This window comes from Elaeis guineensis, chromosome 1 (genome assembly GCF_000442705.2).
Source record: "Elaeis guineensis isolate ETL-2024a chromosome 1, EG11, whole genome shotgun sequence".
NCBI classification, from domain to species: domain Eukaryota; kingdom Viridiplantae; phylum Streptophyta; class Magnoliopsida; order Arecales; family Arecaceae; genus Elaeis; species Elaeis guineensis.
In genome coordinates, this window is record NC_025993.2 from 25,563,885 (window position 1) to 25,582,595 (window position 18,711).

At 32.8% G+C, this 18,711-nt stretch overlaps 1 protein-coding gene across 1 annotated transcript in view; it reads right to left on the bottom strand.

Annotated features, from left to right (window-relative positions):
- Positions 1–656: 656 nt before the first annotated feature.
- Positions 657–18,711, bottom strand: part of LOC105033058 (probable LRR receptor-like serine/threonine-protein kinase At1g05700) — an 88,314-nt gene continuing 70,259 nt past the window's right edge. Inside the window, 5 exon segments of the mRNA XM_073252741.1 lie at positions 657–991; positions 994–1,244; positions 2,031–2,223; positions 2,319–2,355; positions 4,454–4,740. Coding sequence (XP_073108842.1) covers positions 813–991; positions 994–1,244; positions 2,031–2,223; positions 2,319–2,355; positions 4,454–4,740 — 947 coding nt within the window. The 3' untranslated portion in view covers positions 657–812.

The window sequence follows — 18,711 nt, forward strand, 5'->3', positions numbered from 1 at the left end:
TCGACTTAAGAACCAGATGCAAGAACGGATGTTGTTGGCTCCAAATCCATCTAGCATGACCTCTTGAGCTATTGTAATTTAGAGTCACCAATCGCATGATTTGCATGTACATTGATTTTTGCATCGGATCGTTATACCAAAGAAAGGGAAATTTTTCAGGCTCCTCGTTAGTTTTTAATCCGATGCTTGGTTCTTAACAGTTCGATTGAGGTGCAAATGGAGCAGTGACCTCATGTACAGGGATCTGGGTTGTATATTTTGTGCAAAAGAATCATTAACCTTTTATCGCATGCAATTACCATTGGATCATCAGCTGCATCGATCTCAAAGCACTCTGAAATCGATCATCCATCCGTCAGCAGAGATCTCAAGGTGGGCAGCTGATGATCCAATGGTGGTTTCTCTCAAAGGAAGGTTAACCATTCTTTTGTGCGAAAGATACGCCGTCCCTTATGTACAATACCATATATTCTTGATGGAATAGGTTCAAATTGTTTGAAGTATTTGTATACACCGCCTTAATCAGCCTTATAGATCTTACAGCTAAACAAAACATGAATGCAAGAAATCGTCCACCAGCAAATAACTAGATTCAGAACCACAAAGACTACTAATAACCATATGCATAAGTGTTTTAGTCCTCCCCAGCAGTCAATGAAAGCCAAACCACACCGTAGTCCAACTATTTCTGCACAACAATACACTTTCAAATCACACCAAACCATATTTACCAAAAAAAAAAAAAATCACACCAAACCATAAGCACAGACTGCACAAGTAGGCATAGAGTTCATATGTCATAGAGATGCACCTTATCTTACTGTTGGACCACTCATAGTAGGATTCATGTCAATGCGTGCCAGTTCCGTTGAATCAGTCTGATCCACATCCAGGGCTTCTACATAGATATTTTGAGCTCGTTCATGGCCGACCTCGAGTTGCAAGCTCTCCTTTAACTGTATCACCACTTGGGACATCGTTGGCGTCGACTAGCCATTGGCATGGTGCACCTCTTTGCTATATCTGTCACATTCCAAACAGAGTTGGTGTCGTACTTCCCTTTCAGCCCTGCATCAACAACATCAGTGATTTTCCCTCTGACAAGCCGCTGCCGTACCCATTGGACTATGTGACATCTATCAGGGGTTTTAAGTATAGCCCGTAGGCCTGTTATCAGCTCCAAGAGAACAACCCCGAAGCTGTATACATCGCTCTTCTCGTTTAGCTGGAAGGTATCATGATACCTACATAACACAATTGTATCTGTCTCTGTAATCTCAAATAAATCTAACACTGATTAACTCATAGATGTACAAGATATGGCCTTTTTAATCTCAGGTACCAAGGCCCAACCGACCTTCTAGTAGGCACTTCAACTGAGATGCATCAAATCAATGCATCAGCTTCTTGTTTTCTATAGACAGGCTAGACAATACCTGGTCCTCATTTTTATATTAGCATAGATCCTCTACAGTGCACAGTTTGCACTGTAAAATACTATGCAACACTGAATGGCTACCATCACTAGATGGACGGCTGTCAAATAAGATGGACTTAGGTGTTATACATAACACATATATTTGATGACCATCCATCTATATGTTAGTGGCAGCTATCGAGTGCTACATAGCATTCTATGGAGAAACAGTGCACCGCAAAGGATCCTAGATAATTTTACATAGCTTACAAGTTTCACCCATGAAAAAGTAGTGCCATGAGCAAAGGTAAAGGAATGTGGATGTGTTAGGATCCTTCATGATGTATGTCTTGAATGTGGAGTGTGGTACAATCTCAGATAATTTCTATGTCATTTATCTCAATGATAGATAGCTCTCATTCATTTATAGAATACGATGAGATTTTGTTAGTGTGATATGCAGTGCATTGTGGTGATAAAGGAGAACCATCCATCTCCGAAATAGATGATATGGTAGCTATTCATGATGGTGCCGCACTCTAGGGTGCAAAAGTTGCACCAAAGAGGATCTTGTTTTTGTGCAAATTGGCTGTGGATAGTTATCGAATCATACTCGGGATCCATGTATCCTGGAGTGCCCACGACAACCTCGGTAGACACATGAGTGTGATCATCAGTAAGGAAAGCCTTTGACAACCCAAAATCTGCTATCTTGGCCATCAAATTTTGTGATAAGAGGATGTTGCGAGTCTTCACATCTCCATGGATAATAGGTGGGGTGCATCCTTTATGCAAATACTCCAGCCCTGTTCACCAAGTTAATCTTTAGCAACATGATAAGGATTCCTACAATAAAAATACATAGTTGTAAAGGAACAAATAATGTGACATTATGCTAGACCTAGTGCAGCATCAACTGCAATTCGAAGCCGCTCTCTCTAATTTTGAACTCTGCCAGTACCATCTTTATCTGTAAGAGATAGTGTTAGACAAGTATATATATTTGGAGGCTTGAACATGTGCAATTACAGTAATGGACTATTAACTCTAAATATTTGGTTGCATGAGGAAAGTTAAAAGAGGGGGAAAGAAACAAAAGGCAAGATAATATGACAAAATAGTTTTATAGTTCTTGTTATGCAATACATTAACTTCAATTGTTCATAGAAGCCGTATAAATAAATATATAAATATATGCATACAAATATATGTTTGTGTACAAAAGGATCATGTTATAGCTACTGTACATGCTAAAGATTTGCATCTTTTATGACTTGAACGGTGGAAGTCCAATATTGATGATAAGAACCATTATATATAATCTATTATTTCTAAAGTACTTATACATTAAAAATCATATAACTAAAAGATCTCCAATCTATATATCAAATGATAAATATATGTATTATTTTGTTTTATTTAAAGTATCCAAATTTCGACCACTTGATGTATAGCCTAAGAATTTGCAAGCCGTATGATTTTGAAATATAAATAACTAAAAGGTAGTAGATCACATCCAATAACTCCTATCATTGATGGGGGAACCCCATCATATAATTCATAAAAGGTATAACCCGAACATGATACCCCTTTTTTATTTTTAATGCTTAAGATATCGACAACTTGAACATGATCCTTTTTTATTTTTGATGCTTAAGATAATGAAGTTGATAGCATGTGCCGACTTCATTTTATGCATCGCAAAAAAAAAAAAAAATGAGAACCTTGGTCTTTATTTCATTCAAAACAAGGGAATGGAGGGTTCCAGGCCTCCTTTGACCCTTCTCTCGACCTCTCTCCCTCTCCCTTCTCTCTCCCACTCTCTCCCTCCATTCCTCCCTCTCCCTCTTCTTCTCCCTCCCTCCCTTTCTCTCTCTCTCTTTTTTTCTCCACATCTCTTTTGCTCTCTCTCTCTCTCTATCTTGTTTTTCTTTATTGATACATGCTAGAACAGCATGATATAGTATTGTATTATACCATACTACCAGCCAACAGGTACCATCTAAAAGTTTTTTCCACTCATTTACTTTTTAAATCAATAGTTGGGATTTAAATATTCTACTAATAAAAAAATTATATAAAAATGATACTGTAGAAGTTGCTTAAGTTGGTTGCCACCTCCTCCTCACAATTGGTACGTAGGTTTTTGGATTTGAACCCAAAAATGACATTTCTCGTATACATTTCTTAGGTCCGATAAAATATGATCCGATCTATCAACCTGAACCGTACTCAACCTGCCACACACTGGTTTGGGTTTAGACTAAATAGGTTTAGATCATAAGCAGATCAACTTATTTAACCTGTTTAACTTTTGGATTGGATTTGGATTTTAGATATCTTATCCGTTTAACCCATTTAATATTCAGATCAAGTTGAGTTATTTAATCCATTTACCCTGTTTAACCTATTTAAATTCTGCTTAACCTATTTCTGACCTATTTAACTCATTTATGACTTATTTAATCTGTTTAAAATCTGCTTAATATGTTTCTGACCCATTTAACCCAACATATTTAATCCATTTAACCTATTTAACTTGTTTAACCTAATTTGATCTATTTAATAAATAGATTAAGCGGGTCAGATTGGATTACCTATTTAATAAGTGGATCGGGTTCTGATTTAAATTTTTGAGCTATTTAATAAATAGATCGAATTTGGATTGATCATTTTTTTGACTTGACTTGTATTAACCTGATCCGTATCCCATCGACCCAATTCAATTACCACCCCTAATATTTCTCACCATTTTTTTAGAAAGATTACTGCTACTTAGCACTATAGATTGGAAAGTGCATCTCCATACATGTAAGATGGTCTTTAAGACTTCCTTGGGCCACAAACTCATACACAAGGCCGAGATATTTATTATCGTTACAGTAGCCAACCAAAGACACCAAATTTCTGTGATGAACCCTTGATAAGAGCAGGGCCTGCAACCAGAAGTAAGGATGTTTCATTCACAAGCTATTAGAATCTAGGAGTCAGAATGATTGTGGCATCCTAGTACTAAAATAGTTTGGAAGCACATACCTCGGCCTGGAACTCCTTGATTCTTTGCACCTTGGAATAACTTTCCTCAGTTTGAGGCTCAATGAACGTACTCTCTTGTGTCGATGCACCACCCAGCAACTTCACTGCAACTTCGGTGCTGTCTCGCAAGCGGCCATAGTAAACGGTCCTGAACCCACCCTTGCCGAGGACCCGCTCGAAGTTATTGGTGATGGTCTTCAACTCTAGGTATGTGAATTCACGATTCTCTGGTCGAACGGGTTGGTCTTCTATGCATGTTGTTTTTTCTGGCTGTAGTTGAATGGACGCTGGTGCGAAGCAACATGTAAAGTGGCGTGTGAGACTGTGAGTCGTCTAATGGTTTGCATGTTTTTATTATGCTGCATCTCTGGGCTTTTCTTGCCTTCGCATTTCAATATTACTTAATGAAATGTGGTGGCCTTATGCAGACATGTGCTTGAAAGAAGATTATTTATATGACATGGCCTCTACTCTTAGAAAAAGTATTATATATGAAAAGATTGCAAGATATATGCTTTTCTTTTTTGGATTGTTCGGAAAAAGGAAAAAGCACGATCAAGTTCCTACATCTTTTTTTTTTTTGATAATAAGGGAGGCTAGAATAGACCGCACAGTTTTTATCAAGCAAAAAGTAGTTTACAAGTAGATTGATAATAGATGGTAGAAATACAAAATCAAAGAAGAAAGTAAAGTGGATCCAACTATCTTATTGGAAATAGCTAAACTTAATTATGCATAGATCTTAGAGTCCAAGTTTGATATTTTCTAGAACCAAAAGATGCTATTTGCTGGTCAAAGAGTCTTTTGTATTTCTAAGAGTCCTTCCTTTAAGAGAGATTGTTGGAATTAATAAACTAAATTAATATTGTCCTGTTATCAGCAATAGCTTTTAGTATTTTTTATAAAATTCACTTAGAATTTCTCTCCATGTATAAAACCAAAGTATTACTTATAAATATGGATCTTAATATTTTGTGTAGAAGGTAGTTGAAGAGTTATAAAATCCTCTATAAAAGGGGATGCGCTTGAGCCATTTTGTATCAAGAGAGTTGAAGGAATTCTCAAATAAAGTTAAAGTTCTCTTCTTCTAATAGGTCTACTCTTTTCATCTCTTATGTTAAAAATACTATAATACCCCTCTTCTCCTCTATTTACTATTATAAAGTGGTATCAGAGTTATGGCTAATGTAGGAGACTTTCATAATTACCTCTTCCTCATCTCACTAAGATCAATTATGAAAAATAGTCAAATGAAGTTATTTGTATCTTGAGATATTTGGGACATAGTCGAAAAAGGCTATGAAGAAGTCAGAGATGGAGATACTCTCATGGCGCAATAACATGAGGTTCTGTGGGACAAGAGGAAGAAAGATAAGAAGGTGCTCTACTTCATCTACCAAGTCATAGATGAGTTAGCTTTTGAAAAAATTATGGTGGCCACCACCTCCAAAGAAGCATGGGAGATTTTTCAAAATGCATATAAAGGAGTTGAGAAAGTGAAGAAAATTTACCTTCAAACTCTTAGCGATGAATTTGAAGCCCTACAAATAAAGGAGTTTGAATCCATCTCAGATTTTTTTACAAGAGTCTCGATTGTCATCAACCAATGGAGAAGGAATGGTGAGATCTTGAGTGATATACGAGTAGTAGAAAAAAATTTTATGCTCGTTAGATGCCAAGTTTGACTACACCATAGTCGCTATCAAAGAATCAAAGGATCTGAAGGCCATGACAATTGATGAACTCATGGGTTCCTTACAAGCCGATGAACAAAAGCTTAACAACAAGAAGCAAGAGCATTTAGAGTAAGCTCTTCAGTCTAAGTTCACTCTAAAGGAAGGAAAAGAAGACTCTAAAAATGAAAGGTGTCAAAGAGGTTTAGGATGAGGTCGTGGCCAATGAAAAAGGCATGGATAAGGCCGAGGATGTGGAGGCTACAATAATAAAGAGGAGATAAGCTAAAGTCTAAAATGAGGGTGCAGACAAGGAGACTCATCTAGAGGCTGAAGGTATGATAATTTCAAAGTTTATCATTTTATTTATAACAAATTTTGTCATTATGCTTCGGATTGTTGGTATAATGATGCTAACCAAGTTGAAGGGAAGGCTTATTATGCAAAGAAGAAAAAAGATGGTGATGAAGTTTTATTGTTAGCTTACAAAGAAAATGACATCAGTGAGCAAAATATACGATACTTGGATGCCAGTGCAAGCAATTACACGTGCTATAAAAATATGTTCATGGAGCTGGATGCATCAATGAATGGGCATGTATATTTTGGTAACTCCTCCAAAGTAGACAGAAAGGATAAAGATAAATTTTTTATTTAATTAAAAGATTGAAGTCATAAATTTATCTCTAATGTTTATTATATATCGGAGATGAAGAATAATATTTTGAGTTTGGGATAACTTTTGAAGAAAGGATATGATGTGCATATGAAAAACAGAAGTCTACATTTGAGATATTAAAAGAATAAATTGATAACCCATATTCAAATGACAAAAAAATAAAATGTTCATGTTTAACATCAAACATGTTAATGCTAAATGTTTAAATGCAAGTATGAAGGATAGCTCATGACTTTCGTAGTTGAGGTTTGGCCATCTTCATTTTGGTGGTCTCAAACAACTATCAAATAAGAAGATGATGAATAGCTTACTGCATATTGATTTCTCAGAATAATTTTGTGAAGGGTGTGTTCTTAGCAAGCAATCAAGAAAGAGCTTTTCCAAAAAAATTTTCTATCATATAGAAAGAAGCCACTTGAACTCATCTACACCGATATATGTGGGCTAATATCTCCAACATCCTTTAGAGATCACTATTATTTTCTAACATTTATTGATGATTTTAGTAAAAAACTTGGGTGTACTTCTTGAAGGAAAAGTCTGATGTATTATTTTACATTGAAGAAGTTCAAAGTAATGGTGCAAAAAGAATGTGGCTACTATATCAAGGCCTTGCGATCCGATTATACAGGTAAATTTATATTCAAAGAGTTTGAACATTTTTATGAGGAGCATGACATCTGATGATCTTTGACGGTATCTTATTCTGCTTAACAAAATGACATAGCAGAGAGAAAGAATCAGACCATTCTTGATATAGTTCAAAGCATGCTAAGGATAATAGACATGCCAAAGGAATTTTGGGCGGAAGCCATAAATTGTGTGGTCTACTTGCTCAATTGATATCCTATAAAAAGTTTAAAAGACATAACTCCACAAGAGGCATAAAGTAGAGGATGACTTAGTGTTTCTCACTTTTCGGGAGTATCGCCTATGTGCATACCCCAGACCAAAGAGGAATGAAACTTGAAAATAAGAGTGAAAAGTTTATCTTCATCGGCTATGATGCTTAATCTAAAGTTTACAAGCTCTTTGATCCAAAAACTAAAAGGATTCATGTTAGTAGAGATGTGGAGATCTATGAAGATAGCATATGGAGTTAGCAATCAAATAAAGAGTTATTTCATGAAGAGATGGAAGAAGAAGAGAATGAATGAAAGGTGGATTTTGAAGTTTCTTCACCACCTTCATATTCACATTTAAGGGTATCACCTCCTTTGCATGGTAGTCCAATGCAAAGGAAAACAAGGAATTTGCAAGATTTATATGAGAGAGCAACCCTCAAATATTTGAAGAATTCAAGCAAGCTATGATCCAAGAGTTCAAGACGATGGATTTGGGGCTTATGTCATATTTTTTTTGACTTAGAAGTGAAGCAAAACATTGAAGGCATCTTCATTTCTCAAGAAGCATATGCAAAGAAGATTCTTAAAAGGTATAAGATGGAAGATTGCAAGTCAATAAGCACTCCTATTAATTATGGAGTCAAACTATTAAAATTTGAAGAAGGCAAAGTGATTGATCCTACTCTTTACAAAAGTTTAGTTGGAAGCTTAAGATTCCTCGCATATGCAAGACCAGATATTCTATATGGAGTTGGCTTACTAAGCCATTTTATGGAGGAACCAAAATCTACACATTGAAAGGCCGCAAAAAAAATTTATGGTTATATCCGAGGTACTATATCTTATAGATTATTGTATTCTCTTTCTTATAATTTTTAACTTTTTGGTTATTCAGATAGTGATTGGAGAGGAGATTTGAATGATAGAAAGAGTACAACTAGATTTATTTCTATGTGTATGATGCGACATTCACTTGGCTTTCTAAGAAGAAAGGTATTGTGACTCTTTGTACTTGTAAAGTAGAATATGTTGCAGCATCTTCATGTGTTTGCCATGCCATATAGCTTAAAAGATTATTACAAGATATTCATTTCATTCAAATTGATGCTACAAAGATAGATGTGGATAACAAGAAGACAATGGCATTAGCAAAGAATCCAATCCATCATGAAAGGAGCAAGCATATCGATATCCATTTTCACTTCATAAGAGATCATATAAAGAAGAAGAATATGGAGTTAACTTATGTGAAAACTCCTGATCAAGTTGTCAATATTTTCACCAAGCCACTTGCAGCGGATCCTTTCCATAAGTTCAAGAATCTACTTGGAATGAAGGATGGAAGATAATTAAGTTTAAAGAAGGGTGTTGGAAATAGCTAAACTTAATTGTGTATGGATCTTAGAGTCCAAGTTTGATATTTTCTAGAATCAAAGGATGCTATTTGCTGGTCAAAGAGTCTTTTATGTTTCTAAGAGTCCTTACTTTAAGAAAGGATGTTGGAATTAGTAAACCAAATCAATATTATCTTATTATCAGCAATAAACTTTAGTATTTTCTATAAAATTTATTTAGAATTTCTCTCCATGTGTATGAAACCAAAGTGTTGCTTATAGATATGGCTCATGGTACTTTGTGTCAAAGGTAGTTGAAGGGTTGTAAAATCCTCTATATAAAGAGATGTACTTGGGCCATTTTGTATCAAGAGAGTTGAAGGAATTTCAAACAAAGTTAAAGTTCTCTTCTTCTAATAGGTCTAGTCTTTTCATCTTTTGTATGAGAAATATATAGTACAATACTCCTCTCCTCCTCTATCTATCATAACATATCTGAACCCTTAAAAGGCAACACCATGAGAACAATCTAATCAAAAATCAACCAGTTAAAGTCTCTGATTGACCACATCAAGAATATGCATCCTCTTAGCAACAATGAGAGATAGAGCACACAAGTATGGACCTCCATGAACCATGATGTAATTACATAATGAAGAACTAGAAAAAGCTAATCTAGTTCAGAAGAAAAGTGGCTGAACATGAAAATAATACTCTAGATCAGAAATGGTTTGAAGACTTGTAATTTTCATGCCATCATCTAGAATCATCTTAGGCACAAGCCTCATCATTTTTAGAGTAAGTTCAAGTGTAATATCAAAAAACTGAGAGATTTCAGAGGCAACAGTGCCAATTGTAAGAACAAGATCAAGAGTTGCAATAGAGCCCAAGGAGAAAGGACTGACACTCTGAAGCAATGGAGAACAAACCAATTATTACCCATCGAAAGACCTATAACGAGATAGAATGCATCTGATTTTGCTCCAAATCTTCCAAAACTAGATAGATCTTGAAAAGAGTAAAGCTGAGCCCAATCATTAGACATATAGATACCTATGATAGTAATGGCAGATGCAGGTTGAGACTTATGGAGGAAGATTCTTGAGTTCCTTTTGGTCTAAATGCTCCAAAGGATCACTACAATTAGCATTAATAGGGATCTATGCAGACCTCTTTGAAAATGTGAGGGAATTTACTTGATGAGAAGGTCGTGTAGATTACCAGGATGATTTAGCATCCCCCAAATGGACCACAAACAGTCCCACATAGGAGAGATGGAGCAAGTAAGAACAATATGGTTCCAAGGATTCAGTAGGATCATCACAAAATAAACAACCCCTGAGTATCTTCCACATTTTTTGAAGATAATCTCTCTAGTATTTAGGTTTTTCTTTTTGGTAACATCTCTAGTATTTAGTTTGTTGAGAGTAATTAACCACAGAAGTTTTTGAACTTAGATAGAATACAAAGGGAACACAAGGACATGGCCAATATCCCTACAACTCCTCTAGTATTAATGAACCTATACAAAGAAGCAGCAGAGAAGTTTCTAGAGCTATTTAGCTTGAAGATAAGATTGTCAAGTTCAGAAATGAGATGGAAATCATCAAGGAGAGAGCATAGCTGATACCATTCAGCTTGTGCCTGTAAGGAGAAAATTAAGCTGCATTTGAAATTCCAAGAGTGATTCCGTAAATTGAAAAATTGATTCATAGTCCTAGATTTCAATCGGCATGAAAAATAAAAAATTAAGTAGTGTTTTGAGAGGGACATTGATTAACCAAGCATCTTTCCAAAAGAGGCAGAAGTATCTTTACCCATAATAAATTGAGTTCTATTCCAAAATATAGAAAGAGAATTAATAATATCCTTCCATATGGGACATTAATATATTCTTATTTTGTTCCAAGAAGCTGAGAATTTTCTTTTTTTTGAAATGCCTACCAACAATGAAAGTCCTCCAAGAGGTGGGCTCCCTTTAAAGAAACCTCTAGCCCTAGTTGGAAAGAAAAGCAATGTTAAAGTTATTAAGATCTTTAGTTCCAAGCCCTTTTTGATCTTTGGAAATGTAGACCTTATTCAAATTCACTTTTGCAAGAAAGCCCATTAACATGATCTGTGCCTTTCTATAGAAAAGTTCTTCTTAACTAGTCTATTTTTCTTTATGACCGATGTTGGCAATTTAAAAAGAGACATAATAAACAGACAAAGCCGAAAGAATGTTGTTGATAAAAGTGAGACTTCCTCCAAAAGAAAGAAATTTTCCTTTCCATGCCATAAGTTTACATTCAATTTTTTGGATTAGAGGTAATGAATCTAATTTAGAAAGGTTTTTTGCCTTTAAAGGAAGACCTAGGTACTTGATTGGGAGAGGAAAAGACTTGCGGCTCAAAAAGGATAACCAGTCCTTAGAAAGGACCACATTTGGATTGATAGGAGAGATTAAGCCTTTTTGAAAATTGATTGATAAACCAATGACCTATTCAAAGCTATAAAGAATGACCTTGAAAGTAGCCAAATGATCCTTCCTAACTTTGGCAAAGATCAAAGTATCATCTGTGAATTATAGAATATTAATTTCATCAAGACAAAAGGATGTACTCAACCCTTCAAACATATTACAGTGGGCCGTGTTACTGATAAGTTTGCCAAAGTATTAGTAGCAATAATAAAAAGAAAATGTTAGCCCTAGAATTGATTTTGATGATGTCAAAAATATTTGAGTACAAATTATGTCTACTAATGATGTGTTTGAGAGTGATTATAGATTTTCTCAATATGCTTAATAATTTTACTCAAAAAGCTGTACTCTCAAAAAAAATTTAAATTCTCAAATTTAGGTCCTTTAGATTGAAAGAAAAAAAGTTTAAGATTTGAAAAAAAAAATCTAGTTTAGATGTATCTCTCAATAAGCACAAATTAAATTTGAGAAGGCAAGTCTAGTCTAAAAATAAATTGGATCATGAAAAGTTATCTAAAACTCCTTTTGGCACATTTGGCATACAGTTAAGTTGACCCAGTTAGATTCTGAGCCGACCTAGTATTAGTCGATAGGAAAGATAGAGATCTTGATAATTCAGAATAATTTTTTGAAACAATCCAGTGATCAATATAGCCGACCAAGTTTAAAACTTAGCTGACTTAAGGAAAAGGAGAGTTGACTCAGTCTTAGAGGAAGATGAGAATAGAAAGCCTTATAAATTAGCAAATCTTCTAAGCCAACTCAGAGAATTAGTTAGCTGATCCAACATTCAGGAGAGTCGATTAAGATAGGATATAAGTCGACCCAATCTCAGACAGACAGAAGAAGCTGGAATGTTGAATTTTTGATTTCTACTGTTAAGCTATCAGTGTGTTTTACTTAGCCAACTTAGAGTTGAAGGTTAGTGACTTAGAGATTGGATGAGCCAACTCAAAAAATTCTGACAAAACAACAGTTAGTTTTCAGAATTCTCAAAATATAGCAAAATTTATCCTAATGGTTACTTTCAAGCTTTCAATGGCTAGAGCATTAAATGAAGATATTTTTGAGCCAATAAATATGAAGGATTCATGGAGGAAACTAAGTTTTTGGAATTCTTAAAACTTTTGAAAGAAGAAGAGTTTATTGAGTAAATATTGAAGATGTTAGTGTGAGGAATCAAAAAGAGAAATACGAAAAAATTTAAGAGGACCATAAATTCAGTCCTTCCTACATTCAATTAGACAAAAAAATAGAAAAAAAGTATATAATTCCATCCAACTACCATTGAGGAAAAAATATTAAAGGCTGCTCAACCTCTCAAGCAATCAATAAAGAAGTCCAAGCATTAAAAGCTCAACTACCTCGACTTCTTTGAATCCAAAAAGAGTTTTATTGTTCTCTAAACTTTATTTCTTATATTCTTATATTTGTTTATTTGTAACAAGTTTCTTGAGTGTAGAAACTTGGGGTTGGTCCAAGCTTAAGAAATTGGATATTATTTGATTTTGAGTGGCATCTTCGAAAAACCAATTGGGATTGATTGTGAGCTTACAAGAAAAAAAAATAATTATAAAGTTTTGGTTAGTGAGCTAGTAAAAATTAGCTAGATTGGATTGTGAACCTCAGAAAATCATTGGACTATAATCTAGAAAAGGTTATAGTTGCAATTCTCAAGTGGTTTGCTTGGGGAGTAGATATAGATGTTGAGTTTGGCACTGAACCACTATAAAATCCTTTATACTTGTGATTGTGATTGTTTTGACTTTCTTATTATTTCCATTACAATTTAAATTTTTTGCTTATCACTTCACATATACCATCAGCCTAATTGATCTAACCATCAAGAATTAAAGATCAATGACAACCTCAATTGGTACATTCTTGGTTAAAGGCTAATCAACCAATAGACCTCCACTTTTTAACCGCATAAATTACACTTATTGGAAAGTCCAAATAAAAATCTTAATTCAAGCACAAGATTATGAATGTCAAATGTCATAGTTAAAGGTCCTCATTTATCCACAGTTATAATTGATGGTGAATCTGCTCCCAAGCCTAAAAAGGATTGGATGAATGAGATAAAAGATTAGCTCAATTACATGTTAAAGCTATGAATATTTTATACTATTTTTTAGATACAAATAAATTTAATCACATTTCTACTTTCTCTTTTGCTAAAGAAATATGAGATTGACTTGAAGATATTCATGAGGGTACAAATCAAGTCAAAGAATCTAAAATAAATATACTTGTATATAAATATAAACTATTTAAGATAAAACCTAGTGAAAGTATCATTGATATAATCATTAGATTCACTAATATTATTAATGGTTTAAAGAGTCTCGACAAAGACTACACTAATAGTGAATTGGCACGTAAAATTCTTAGTTCATTGCCAAAAAAAATTAGGAGGACAAGGTGACTACAATTTAGGAGGCAAAAGATCTCAACAAATTAGCCTTAGAAGAACTAATAGGCTCACTCATGACTCATAAGATGAGCATGAACCGTAATGTAGGAGATGAAGTAAAGAAGAGGAAGATCATTGAACTAAAATCATCTGCCATCACTACAAAAAAATAAAATTTTTGTGATAAAATTATTTACGATGTAAATATTTTTATCGTAAATTAAGATATTTATGATGAAATACTATTTCCATCATAAATAATCAATTATTTATGATGTAATAAAAATTTTATCATAAATAATTAAGTATTTATAATGAAAATTATATTTACATCACAAATAAAAATTATTTATGATGCAAATTTTTCATCACAAATAATCGATGAAAAATATAAATTTTTAAAAATAAATAAAAATATCAAATTATTTATGATGAAAATTTTATGTCATAAATAATTAAGTATTTATGATGAAAATTATATTTACATCACAAATAAAAATTTTTTATAATGTAAATTTTTTGTCACAAATAATTGATAAAAAATATGAATTTTTTAAAAATAAATAAATACCAAATTATTTATGAGAAATTTTGCATCATAAATAATTAAGTATTTACTATAAAAATTATATTTACATCATAAATAAAAATTATTTATAATATAAATTTTTATCATAAATAATCGATAAAAAATATAAATTTTTTAAAAATAAATAAATATTAGATTATTTATGATGGATAATTTGCATCATAAATAATAAAATATTAATGACATAAAAATAATATGCATCATAAATAATATGTTATTTGTGACATAATAATTCTATCATAAATAGTCGATAAAAAAATTAAAATTTTTAAAACTAAATAAATGCTAGATTATTTGTAATAAAAAATTTACATCATAAATAATTAAGTATTTATGATGAAATAATAAGTTGTATCATAAATAATTTATTATTTATGATAAAACTATTCCATCGCAAATAGTCAGTGAAAAATTAGAATTTTTAAAACTACATAAATGCTTATAGCTGAATATTTGCATCGTAAATAATAAATTATTTATGTCACAAATTTAAATTTTGTCATAAATATTGATTATTTATGATGAATATTTTTTATCAAAAATAATCAATGAAAAATAAGAATTTTTAAAAATAAATAAATACTAGCTTATTTGTAATGAAAATATCCATTGTAAATACTTGAGTATTAATGACAAAAATTATTTTTATTTCATAAATACTTTATTATTTGTGACATAAATTTTTCATCATAAATAATTAGTGAATTTAATAATTTCTATCAAAAAATAAATTTTACTCTAAAATTTTTTCTCTAAAAAAATTAATATAAAAATTTATAAAAATTATTTATGATAAATTTTAGTTTACATTGCTAATAATGATTATTAGCGATGGAAAAGTTTATTCCATCGCTAATAATTTTTGCCAAAAATTAAATTTTTTTTTTTTAAAATTTTCACTCTAGAATAATTAATAAAATTTAATAAAAATTATTTATGTTGACATTTTAATTTATTTCACTAATAATAATTATTAGCAATGGAAAAGGTTATTCCATCACTAATAATTCTCATAAAAAAATAAAATTTTCTCCCTCTAAAGTTTTTCACTCTTAAAAAATTAATAAAAAAATCAAAAAAATTATCGATGATGAAAAATAATTCAAGTATTTTATGATCAATTTTTTGGTCATAAATTTTTCTATATTTTATAATCAAAAAATCAATCATAAATATATTTTACAATCGAATATAATTTTTTTTTATTTTTTTTGAATATGATATAATTTTAAAATTTAAAGTCTACCTTCACCATTCATTATCTAAATAATTATTATTACAGTATCATCACAAAAGATTACTTCGATCCAGTAGTCATAGCTATGTCGATCAATAAAATTTAATTTCGACGGTCATGAATGATCGCATGATGATCTGATAGATAGAGATTATCGATGGATCCAAAAACTTTCAATGATAATCTCAGTGATATTTATAGTATACTATCAAAATTTTACTTCAATCAGACATCATTATCTTGATAATTTGATATGGGATGATTTAGACTGTTAAATAAAAAATGAATGATCAAAAGGTTAAACGGCATCCGATTATAAAGTAATTTTTTAGATAAATAATCTTTGCTACTACTTTAATCATCTATATGGTGGTGATCGTAAAATTCAAACCTCGTATATATGAACCATCCATATTAAGTAGATCTTATAAAGGCATAAGTATAACTGCTTAAGGACTTTAAGAATGTGTATTAAGAGATATATAGTTTTGGATGGTTTATATATGTGCGGTTTGAATTTTATAGTCATCACCATACAAACGATCAAAGTAGTAGCAAAGATTATTTATATAAAAAAATCACCTTATAATCAAACGTTGTTTAGCCTTTTAATCATTTATTTTTATTTAACAGTCTAAATCATCCTGTGCTAAATTGATCATGATAATGACATCTGATTGAAGTAAAATTTTGATAGTGCTTTACAAATATCATCAAGATTATCATTGTAAGTTTTTGGATCTATCAGGATCTTTATCTATCAGAACATCATGCGGTCGTTCGTGATCATCAAAATTAAATTTTATTGATCGACGTAACTACAGCTATCGGATCGAGATGATCTTTTGTGATAATATTTTAACAATAATTATTTAGATAATAAATGTAAAGATGGATTTTAAATTCTAAAATTATATCATATTCAGAGAAAAATAGAAAAAAATTATATTTAATTATAAAATATATTTATGACTAATTTTTTGATTATAAAATATAAAAAAATTTATTATCAAAAAATTAATCATAAAATAATTCAATTATTTTTCATCATAAATAATTTTTTTAAATTTTTTTATTAATATTTTTTAAAGAAAAAAATTTAGAGAAAATAATTTATTTTTTGATGATAATTACTAGCGATGGAATAATCCTTTCCATCATGATGACACAAATTAAAATTTCATTGCAAATAATTTTTCAAATTTTTTATTATTTTTTTGAGAGAAAAATTTTAGAGAAAAATTTATTTTTTGATGAAAATTATTAGTGACAGAATAACTCTTTCTGTTGCTAATAATAATTATTAGTGACATAAATTAATATTACATCATAAATTATTTTTAAAATTTTTTTATTCATTTTTTGGAGAAAAAATTTTAGATGAAAAAATTTATTTTTTTGATGAAAATTATTAGCGATGAAAATTGATATTTCATCGCAAATAAATGATTATTAGCGATGGAAAATGATTTGCATCGCTAAAAGTTGAATAAATAGTAGGGTTTTCCTGTCACTTTCGTCTGCACATGTTTTGGGTTTTCACATTTCCTCTTGACCTCCCCCACTCTCGGGCTTCCATCGATCGGCTCTGCCATCGCTTTCTCAAGCTCTGCCATCACTTTTTCAAGCTCTGCCATCACTTTCCGCTGTCACCGGTGCTCCTCTTCCCCTTTAGGTATGATCCACCATTGCTTTCCACCCACCACTAGCCTATTTTGTTTTTGGTTGATCGGGCCACCAACGAGCGGCGTCCCGGCGCCCCCGCCGGCCGGCACATGCTGGTGGCCGCCAAAGCATGGAGTCACTGGTGGGGGGAGGGGGTAGGGAGGGGGTTCAGGGAGGAAGGAGGGGGGGTGGGTCACGAGGATCCATCCGGTAATGATGGGGTGCGAGTGTAGGAGTCGGGGGTTAGGGGGACAGTGGCAGCTCGAGGAGGTTCGGGTGCCGTGGGGTTTGGGGGACGGTGGCGTGGGGGGTTGTGGGGTCGGGTGGCTGGAGGGCGGAGGGTGTTGTGGGGGGTCGGAAGATAGAGGGGGTTTCGTGGGGTTGGGATGGGCAGCTGGGGGCGGCACGAAGGTGGGGGGGTCGGAGGGCAGAGGGGGTGGCACGACAGGCGAGGCGAGGCCGTGGGTGGTGTGTCAGAGGGGGTTAGGTGCGGGTCGGCTGCCGACGGAGGAAGGTCGGTCGGGTCGGGGAGGGAGGAAGGGAAGGGAGAAACGAGGAAAAAAAAAGAGAAAAAATAATAAAATATTAATCAAATATTTTATTATTTGATTAATAATAAAATATTTTTTTGTTATAATTTAATACATATTTTTTTGCTTGTTATAATTTAATACATATTTTTTTATAATTTAATGCATATAAAATATTGTGATTGTGATTTAATGTTTTAACTAGGATTAGTCAAATCCTTTAGTGAATTTTTAATGCATTTGAAATGTTCGATCTAGAATCCAGATCGAGATCTGGTTTGGATTTGGATCATGATCTGGGTTGGATCGAGGTCGGGATCTGAGTCAAGATCCGGTCTGGGATCTGGGTTGGAATCCAGTCTGGATTCGGATCATGATTCAGATCAGATTCGGTCAGAATCTAGGTCGATCTCCAAGTTGGGATTTGGATCTAAGTTGGGATCCAGATCGGGATCTGATCCGAATTTAGGTTGGGATCCAAGTTAGATTCGGCTTCATCTCTCTATTTCCATAGAGAGATGCATAGTAGTGATTTAATGCATGCATTGATGTAACCTTAGACTTCCGTTCAAGAGTCAGTCATAGGGTCCCCAAAATGGACTCTGTGAATGGCTCTTCCAAGACTGTGCTGTCGAAAATTGAAGATTAACTTAAGAAGTTTGAGAATGATATTATGCTCATTTTTTGTAAGTTAGAAAAAATCTTTCCACCATCATTTTTTGATGTTATGGTGCATCTGGCTGTTCATCTCCCAAAAAAAGCTCTTTTAGTCGGACCGATATATTATCAGTGGATGTATCTTATTAAAAGATAAAGAAATTGTAATCCT